The sequence below is a fragment of the Sebastes umbrosus genome, chromosome 11 (assembly GCF_015220745.1).
Source record: "Sebastes umbrosus isolate fSebUmb1 chromosome 11, fSebUmb1.pri, whole genome shotgun sequence".
Lineage (NCBI taxonomy): Eukaryota > Metazoa > Chordata > Actinopteri > Perciformes > Sebastidae > Sebastes > Sebastes umbrosus.
Window position 1 is genome coordinate 18032409 of NC_051279.1, and position 10387 is coordinate 18042795.

The 10387-nt window shown below is 40.0% G+C and overlaps 1 protein-coding gene across 1 annotated transcript in view; it reads left to right on the forward strand.

Moving 5' to 3' along the window:
- Window positions 1-9545, forward strand: part of itga8 (integrin, alpha 8) — a 40630-nt gene extending 31085 nt beyond the window's left edge. The window contains exons 22-30 of the mRNA XM_037784234.1: window positions 2417-2496; window positions 2934-3014; window positions 4265-4370; window positions 5526-5684; window positions 7162-7275; window positions 7390-7503; window positions 7770-7871; window positions 7968-8090; window positions 8173-9545. Of these exons, the coding sequence (XP_037640162.1) occupies window positions 2417-2496; window positions 2934-3014; window positions 4265-4370; window positions 5526-5684; window positions 7162-7275; window positions 7390-7503; window positions 7770-7871; window positions 7968-8090; window positions 8173-8262 (969 nt within the window). The 3' untranslated portion in view covers window positions 8263-9545. The remainder of the gene's footprint in view (window positions 1-2416; window positions 2497-2933; window positions 3015-4264; window positions 4371-5525; window positions 5685-7161; window positions 7276-7389; window positions 7504-7769; window positions 7872-7967; window positions 8091-8172) is intronic.
- The last annotated feature ends 842 nt before the right edge of the window (window positions 9546-10387 follow it).

The following is a 10387-nucleotide window of genomic DNA, read 5'->3' on the forward strand; positions in this document are numbered from 1 at the left end:
AATGATAACATTTATGATTCCATTAATCATCCATCACTGGAGAGATCCCTGGAATATTGTTGTGGTGATATGTTTAAAGTTTTGATTCCAAGTAAAATAGAATTGAAAACTACAAAATGAGTTATTTATGTTTTAGCTTTATGAGGAGCGCAGTTATACGCACATCAACATGTGGGTGCAAGGCTACTGGAAACCAGCATTGATAAAAAAAGTAATGCCTGCACACTAGGGCTGGGTGGTTTGGAAAAAATCCAATATGACAATATTTTTGACCAAATACCTTGATATCAATATTGCGACAATATTGTAGGGTTGACTATGGGATTGGTGCTTTCACAAAATAAATATTTACGTAATGGGATTTTTGATAAATAATCATCAGCAATGTGGATATAATGACTAAAAAGCAAATCATAGAACAGCTAGAACAGTCTGGTAAGTTCAGAAAATTACATAACTTACTGTAAAGTCTTTAAAACCAGGAAAACACAACACCATATTACGACATTTTGATATCCAAAATCTAAGATGATACCAGTCTCATATCACGATATTGATATGATATCGATACATTGCCTAACCCTACTGCCCACTGACTCCAAACTACACATGTATTTATATAATGGACACATTTCAAAGTCTGGTGGTGCACTGGTTAGCACTGACGCCTCACAGCAAGAGGGTCGTAGGTTCGAATCCGACTTGGGGCCCTTCTGTGTGGAGGTTGCATGTTCTCCCTGTGTTAGCGTGGGTTTTCTCCGGGGACTCCGGCTTCCTCCAAAGACATGCAGGTTAGGTTAATTGTTGACTCTAAATTGCCCGTAGGTGTGAATTTGAGTGTGAATGGTTGTCTATCTCTATGTGTCAGCCCTGCGATAGGCTGGCGACCTGTCCTGGGTGTACCCCGCATTCGCCCAATGTCAGCTGGGTTCGGCTCCAGCCCCTCCGCGACCCATAGCGGGATAAGCGGTTGCAGATGATGATGGACATTTCAAAGTCAAAATGACAAATTTCATTAAGTTTAAACAGATTTAGATAAAGTGGTTTGGAGTCAGTTGTGCAGGAATTATGTTTTAGAGATGTATGAGAGTGTAACATGGTAGTTATAGATGTCGATATTTGAAAAATATTCTTTTTAACATTGTGACATTAATTTCAGCCATATGCTTCAGCCCTACTTTTAAGTGTCCTCCATCTGAAATGTTTTGAGTATCAATTGACCCTGAAGGCTTTAAGCTTGTAAGTGGCTGTAGTTTCATTCCTCTTAAAGCGACGGTGGTTGAATTCATATTTGTTTCAATGGTTACAACTTTGTATGGCTGACAACAGTATTATATGTTATAAGACAGTATTATAAAGGCTTTAGAAACTTCTCAAACTTCTGCAAACTTCTCTCAGCGTTGTGGTTGAATACATTGCTTGTGGCAAAGCTTTGTAGCTTCAAGGAGGGCAATAACCCAACACAGAAGCAGTGCATGTAGCCATATTGTGGCAAAATCGTAATTATTTGGAATACAAATACATCGGCGAATATGACAACATTGCAAGAGTGCTTTGAGAAAGTTTCTGTGGATGTTTTGATGATTTTTATCCACCGTGAAAATGTACAATCCATTGTAACCAAAATAAATTCAAGCGGACCGCAGCTGCTGGTCTCTCTAAAGGACCAAACTACAACATTTAACAGACACTTTTCAAATATGGTGTGTGATGCTGAAAAGACAAATTTGACCTCATCAGACTGTTGTTGGGCTGTTCTCCTCTTGGAGTAGCTGATAGTGACGTCTTCTCTCTGAAAGACTCATTTGGTGTCTGTCTCTTTAGATCTTTCCTGCCTGACTTTGTACTCCCAAACCCCCCCGCAGGCCTGCCTCGTGAAGTGTTCTGCATGCTGTCATTTCCCGCTCTGGACCATGTGTTTGATCTGTCGTTCAATAGAGCTCACACACAAATGTGCACATGCGCCTCCAACACTGTCACATGGCAACAAGCACGTACACACACACACACACACACACACATACTGTCGTCGTACAGTTGATGATGAACTAAATCCTCCACGTGTTTTGAGTTAGCCTAGAGGACAGGGGATTTAAACTGGGGAGAGACAAGAAACTTAAATTTAGCTTTTAAGTGTGTGTGTAGTCTGGGTTTTCTCCGATATTGGAATTCTTCTGTCGTCAACACACACACACACACACACGCAAACACACACGCTCCTCTGCCTATGTAGGAACAGAGGGGGATGTAGTTAACAGGGATTTTACTGTCTATTACTGGTCACTTTAAACATGATGTGGCCTTTGATATACAGATGCATCTTGTTTCTGTCTTTCTTTCCTCTCTATCATTTCTCTTTAACCATCCTCCTCTTTCTCCTCTCACATGTTTTTTTTATACGTTCTCTCTCGCCCAGCTGTCTGTTGGTTTGAGGTTTTCTGTCCAAAGGCTGGATGATGCTGGACCGAAGATCAGCTTTGAGCTACAGATCCACAGGTGACACGCCCACCAACTCTCACGCATACCCCCCCGTACACACACACACACACACAAAGAGCTGTTTGTCTTTCTTCTGAGCCATGTAAATAAGTCCTGTGTCTGTCTTGATCCTGTGGTTTGATGAAACTAACCACAGAGACAGAAGAAGAGGAACCCCAGAGAGGAGACAGGCTCTACACAACATGTCCACTGTTTGCTTCATTGAATTGATTTCCGATACATCACTAGACACAGACGGTCGAATGTTGGCCAAGCCCGCTTCCAGGGAAATTCATCTTGGAGTCATCTGAATATAAAAATACAGCTTTATTATGAGCTTTTGCTTTCACTCATTTTGTATCACAGCCTCCTGTGAAATGTTTGCAAGCAGATACACATTGTTTTTTATTTTATGCCTCAGATTTTATTTAAATTCCCTGTGCATCTTTCCACAGCTCCAACAAAGACAACTCCGACAGCAACCCAGTCACTTTGAATCTGTCCATCGTTGCCAAAGCTCAGCTCGATCTACGTGGGTGAGTCAAGCATCTTTGCATGTGAAAGTGTGGCGTCTCCTCCGAGACACAGTGACAACCTTCTTTGTTGCCGTGTTTGTTTCACAGAGACGCACTTGATCTGGTTTCAGTCTAAACTTTTTGGTGTTTGCAGGGTATTACTGCCCCTTTTATAATGTTTAAATTTGCGGAGCATGTTTATATACAGATGGAAAACAGCATGAAAACACATTTCTAGAAATAAATTTGAACTAATCATGTGCACATGGGATACTTGTGAGCCTCTGACATGTTCATGGATGCCCAGATGCCGACTGATACACACACAGACACACACTCACTTCAAAGCTTGGAGTCGTGCATTGCTTTGTTTGGGTGTGGTCATCTGTGCATACAAACAGAGGAGGACCTGGGATGAGAGATACAAGGAGGACATATGAGTTCTTGTGTTTATGTTGTGAAAGTGTCCTGCCTCAGCTGTGTCCATCTAGTATGGACTTTTTGCTTAACTCGCTAAATTGCTGCCCACTTAGCTTACAAACATTACGTCACCAGTTGGAGGTGTAAACAGTTTGGCCCACTTAGGTCAGACTGCCTTGAAACCCTCAGAGTGGTGTCATCAAATGGGGCAGAATCAGCTTTGCAGCAGTTACATTTCCAATAAACAGTTTATTAGGTACACCTGTACAATCTAATGCAATCCACATTTGTGTTGACAGCATGTGTTAATTCAATTATATGTTTTAGCATTGAGGTCATAGTTACCGATGGTGTTGTACTGGTGTTGTACTGTATTGGAAAATTAGAAACACTATAACTCAATGAAATGTAGTCCAGTACAACACCACCTTCAATAATAAACTTATAATTTACACATTTCCAACAATGTCAACAAAAACTGTCAGTGTGTCAGTGTATTGACTTGACTATGACTTACCCCAAACTGCATGTGATTATCATAAAGTGGGCATGTCTGTAAAGGGGAGACTCGTGGGTACCCATAGAACCCATTTTCATTCACATATCTGGAGGTCAGAGGTCAAGGGACCCCTTTGAAAATGGCAGTTTTTCCTCGACAAAATTTCACACAACTTTGGAGTGTTATTTGACCTTCTTTGCGACAAGCTAGTATGACATGGTTGAAGTGAGTTTTGATTTGTGATTTAAATGTGGACAGGATGATGAAATTCATATGGTCAGTGAGTATTATATTTAGCCGACCAGTGTGTATATATGCATCAGAGTCACCGATCTGTTTCTCTTCTCTTCAGGGTGTCTCATCCCTCTCAGGTGGTGCTGCCATTCCCACGCTGGGAACCCAAAGAGAAGCCTGTCAAAGAGGACGAAGTGGGACCACAAGTAACACACATCTATGAGGTAAATGCACGCCCTATATCCAACAAGCACAGCCGTACAGCTAATTCTCATGTGAAGAGGAAGGTAGTTCTCAGAGATGATGAGATGAAGAAGTAGAAGGCTGGGTTGTTTTGTTTTCGTTGTTTCTGGTCACAAAGCAGGTCTCAGTCGTGAACTGCTAAGATGAAAAGAGCAAGAAAAATAGGTGTGGGAAGTTGTAAATTAGGCTACAGCAAGAGGGGAGCTCTGTAAGGTGAAGTAAACAGCAACACACACACACAGTAAACCAGTAGCTCTATAAAGAATTGGGCTCTGGATGATCAAAGGTCTCCAGCTCAGGAATAATTACTGCTGTGAAGGCGGGAAAAGGAGAGAAGTGGGGGGGGAACAGAGAAGGAGGGAGCAAAGCGAGGAGGAAGGAAGGCAAAGAGGTTTGTTCCTAAGACTGGACAGAGCGTAATGAGTAATAATGGCTGAGAGGAAAAACAAGGTCAAAGAGAGGTACAGACAAATAGATCGAAGGAGGGAGGATGGCAGACAGACTGGCGACAGTTTACAATAGGAGAATGTGCATGTGTGCGCCGTACATGTGATTTCTTTTTGTTTTAAAGGGACTGCTGCTTCATTGAATGGGAGTGCAGCCGCGTCTGGCCTGTCCTGCAGCTGATAATGATTTTCATTTGCGGTGCTTTTCCCAGTTGGCAGCTGCTTCTACTTAGAGAGGACAGAGTTTTTTTTTGCTCTTGCAGAATTCCTGCCCCGCAGCACCAGGATCATGTCCTGTTTGGATGACTTGCTTCAGTGTTAATGACCATATGTGTGTGTGTGTGTATAGAGAGAGAGAGAGAGAATACAGGTCGAGGTAAAACATGAGGATTTATTGAATTGATGGTTCATTTAAGCTCATAATTCATTTATCCACATTTTTTTATGTGGAATGATGAGCCAGGTGATGCTGAAGGTTTTACTCGTCTTGTATTTCAAATTTCAATCCCCAGCGACCGAAGGCTGCATGAGTATTATCTTCACTAAAACACAGGTGGCCTGTGTCATCATCGCACAGTTATGATAACCTAATTATAGCCTCAGTCGCTTGAGACCTACTAATAAGACAGAAGGGAGCACAATACTGACAACCTTCTGTTTTCTTTTCTGTTTCCCTCTGTCTGTCTCCAGCTCCATAACTCTGGTCCCAGCAGTATTCAGGACGCTGAGCTCCAGGTTGGCTGGCCTTCTCGTTTCCGTGACGAGAACCTGCTTTATGCCATGGAGATTCAAACTGATGGACCAATTAGCTGCCAGACGAACACCAGCCTCAACCCACTGGGCCTTCAGGTAACACGACCATATATGAACATATACACACTTATGCATGCAGACACATATTCAAAAACTCATTTCAATACCCAAATATATAATTATGGACATTTTGCCAGCAGTGGAAATAAATATGCTCCTTAGTATTTCTAGCCACTTTCTTGCATTCTATCAAACCACCACACTTCTATTTATTATATTGCTAGCAGCTTATTCATCCATCCATTTCTCCGTCATTTATACCTCCGTATTTAAAACATAATTGGACCCGATGTTCTTTGCCAGTTGGCTCAAAACGATGGCGGATGGATTATTATGCTTATTAGCAGAAATTAGAGCTGGAATAGTTTCCAAAATCCATGATATCATCTGTAGAGTAATTCAAAAAGAAAACATGCAATGATTTCAAAAAGTGCATAATTATGTCAGACAGTGAAATGTTACGAACTGTAATCATAAATGGAAACAAAATGAGATGGATAAACAGCCTGTGGTTAAAGGTCACATTTTTCTTTTCCAATTTTTTTTCCTGATTTGGTCCTTTCCAATTTCCCAACATCTCCCAGTGTCACTGATTGATACACACTGACATAGTGACATAATAGTTTCTACATGCTATGCTTTGACTTTTTCTGACTTTTTTTTTTTTTGACATAATATACTATGAATTTTTTATCGACATAATATACTATGACTATTTTTCGACATATTATACTATGACTTTTCTTTTAATTTTTTCGACATACTATACTTTGACTTTTTTTCTTTTTTTTCGACTTACTATAATATGACTTTTTTTTCGACATAATATACTATGGCTTTTTTTTTTTTTTTACATACTATGCTATGACTTTTTTATTTTGTCGACATACTATACTATGACTTTTTCAACATACTATACTTCAACTGTTTTATGACTTTTTTCGACATAGAATACTATGACTTTTTGTTTTACTTTTGACATTGTTATCTGTCAACTGTGACTCCGCTCATTCAGTCTAATTTGCTGCCTGCTGTCAATCTTCTGTTGCTGTCAGTTTGACTCTATGAGCTGCAGTCAAGAGGTAAAATCTCTTCAACCTTTTGATTGGATCGCTAAATGTCGCTCGTTTTCACAGCTAGTGATTTTGTATTATTTTATTACCTTTCTTACAACATTTTTAAAATCTTACTTTACAAGCATTCTCTTTCCTCAGGTCCACCACATGAGCTGCATTAGAGTCCATGTGCAAAACATACCACACTAAAAATCAGTTTGTGGTAACTAATAACTGTCCTCAAAAGGCCCAAACACATGCTGTAGAAGCTTTGCTTAAAGATAAAATAGAGGATTGTGAGCAATTTAGCACTCATTTTCCTTCGTTTTCTGTTTCATCATCTCCCGTTTGCAAAAAAAAAATCGCATTTCAGATTCCTCATTTCCAGTTGAGCTGCTGAAATACAAAAAGTAAAATATTCAAAATGTTAACCACTCTCTCTCTCTTTTCTCTCTCAGATTTCCTCTCTCCAGGACACACCTGAATTATTGGGTTTCTTGAGGAACACCAGCGCTCCTCACCGCCACAAACGAGCCGTCACTGCCGCTGAGAGTTATAGCGGGAAAACCTTGGTGAGCCTCACATACATGTACATTCTCTTCAGAAACTAAACCAAATGTTCATTAGTAATTCAGGGGTATGTAATGTCTCTCCGCTTCCTCTTTTCTCTGTTTTCTTCTCCACAGAACTGCACCAATATCTCCTGTTTGAAGATCTTGTGTATCGTCGGCCGGTTGGATCGCGGGCAGAGTGCGGTGGTCAAGATCCGCTCGAGACTCTGGGCGCACACTTTCCTGCAGGTCAGTTCTTGAGCTTTTGATCATATCACATGATCTTCATCAGCACATGGAGTTTGCCCAGTTGTCATCGAATTGTAGATGTTTAAATTTCCATTTTATTGAGTACTTTAGTGACTTTTCTTCTATGTTTGCTTAAAAGCTAAGGTTCAAAATTCAAATTAAACTTCATTAAATGTCTTACAACCCAACATAATAATTAAAATATGTGATGATGATGTGAAGTGAAATTATACCTTTTAAATAATAATGTTTTATTTGTCCTACAGCGGCGTAACGACCCCTACATCCTCAACTCTACTGTGTCCTTCATAGTCACAGCCATGCCTTACCGCAACCAACCCTCCACCCTGCCTCAGCACACCACATCGGTAAGATGCAGGCAGTAACACAAGTGTGTGAGTTTGACAAAAAGGACATGTATCAACACTTACAAACACCCAACTGTGTCTGTCTGTGTCCTGCAGATGGGGACCATGGTGTTATGGGGAACTCCTGATGTGTCTTTTGCTGTTCCACTCTGGGTCATCATCCTGGCCATACTGCTGGGGCTGCTGGTGCTGGCCATGCTAACATTAGCCATGTGGAAGGTACATACACACAACATCCAGCATTCCTTGTGGTAGATTGATTATCCAATATTAGACTAATGGGTTAATTTGATTTCCTCAGTGTGGTTTCTTTGACCGGGCGCGGCCACCAGCGGACGACAATGTCTCTGACCAGGAGCAGCTGACGTCTGATCAAACAGGGGACGCCTAAGACGATATATGACCCAATTGGAGGACTGTGGTTTGGGAGGGATGTGCACCTTCTGAGTAACTTAAATCAGATCTGAGATCTGCATTTGTCGGACCCTACATTCCATAGCTGGAGGTCATCTGCCTCTATGGTAATGAAAATGACAGACTGAAGACTTCAGCGCCACACAGACTGGGACCAAAGAACGAGGTTCAAACCAGCCGGAGTGGGACCAAAACACACTCAGCAGGCTCAATCACACACATATGTCCATTGTTTATCCATTGTGATGAAGCACCAGGACTGAAGACAGAATGGACTTTGTTGTGAAGACAATGCTTTAAATGTTTCTGAACATTTCTATGTGTCTGTGTAAGTGGGGCACAAAGAGACTTGAGATCTATGCACAAGTGCTTTTGTGAGTGAGTCAGTGAGTAAGTGAGTGAGTGAGTGTGTTTGTGTGTGTGTGTGTGTGTGTGTGAGCGTGCATGTGTGTGCGTGTGGGTGTGTGTGTGTGTGTGTGTGTGTGCAAGTACTGTACATATGTGTGTGTCTATTAGGTGCATCTTTCATTTAGTTATTTTCTTCACCTGATTTAATTTATCCTACTTTTCTCCTGTACACAGATTTATCACACACACACACATACATACAGATGCAGCCACATGCAGAAACACAAAGGCACAAAGTTGATGTCTATATTTATGAATGTATGTGCAATATTTGGGCGTTGCTGATACTGAAGCTTGTTTACACTGGCATTATTTTATTAGAGCTTAATGTTTCCATTGTTTATATATATTAATTGGTATATTAGATATTAGTGTTGCTGAACGACAAGAGCAATTTTTGGACTGGTTTACAGTAAAGCCCCACCACATAAGTTCTGAAAAGTGAGTAGACAAATAACTAACTTATTATTGTCTTGATAGAATGACTTTTGAATTTCTAACTTCAAGAACGAGACCATAAGGTTTGTGTATGTCAGTTATTTTGGATTTGTTTCTAACGTGAGTGACAGACTTCAAAAACTAGCTGTAAAGATAAACAGTCTATATCAAAAACACATTGTAGACAGTCTGAGACTGTTACTGCACATACCGTATGGCATTTAACAGTCTGTTTAATGTTGTCATTTGCTTATTTGATATCGATGTATCGTGCACAGGCAGGCAGAACAAAGCGGTCAGGGCACCAACAGCACCCTGAATTTAAAGTCAACATTTAATGTGTCATGTTTGAGTCGTTATTGGTTTTTGTATCAAGTGTGAGGTTTTATCAGAATAAAGTGTTGTTTGATTATTCGTTTTCATCCTATGCTGTATATTAGATTACTGAACTGTGCATTGTCCTCCTGTCCAACATGAACAACAGAAACTATCTTTAGCTTCAATGCTGATGACTCCACCTCGGAGGAAGGACTCTTGCTCCCCCAGGTGGTACTGTGTAGAAATAAACATGCATTACTGTTTTCTGGAGGAGCAGCACAATAAAAAGGGAAGGAGTTGTATGAGGCAGGACAGGGACCTCTGGTGGCGATGACTGGAGTTGAACTCTGTAGTGATCCATGTGATGTCAGTATACATTTAAGACAGCAGCAAGAAAACAAGTCTGTTTAACTACTTCACTATTACTTCCTGCTACAAGATGGTCTGGTTAACCAAGAATTACGCTTGTGGTAACTTATAGTCTGTAATTCTAAGTATAGTACAGTAAAAAAGTATAGTAAATAAGTCATGAAAAAGCCATAGTACAGTATATCATAAAAAGTAATTCAAAAAAACATGGTAAAGTACGTCATAAAAAGGAAAAAAAGTCATAGGTAGATAGTCATATTATGACTAAACAGTCATTAAAAAAAACATGGTATATAGTATGTCGAAAAAAAAGTCATAGTATAATATGTCGAAAAAAAGTCATAGTATAGTATGTTGAAAATATAAAAGAAGTCTTAATATAGTATGTTGGGGGGGGAAATCCTAGTGTAGTATGTCGAAATTTTTTTAAAAAGTCATAGTATAGTATGTCGAAAAAATAAATAAGCCATAGTATACTGTGTCAAAAAAAAGTCATAGTATAGTATGTCGAAAATTCAAAAGTCATAGTATGGTATGTCAAAAAAAAATATAAAACGTAATAGTATAGT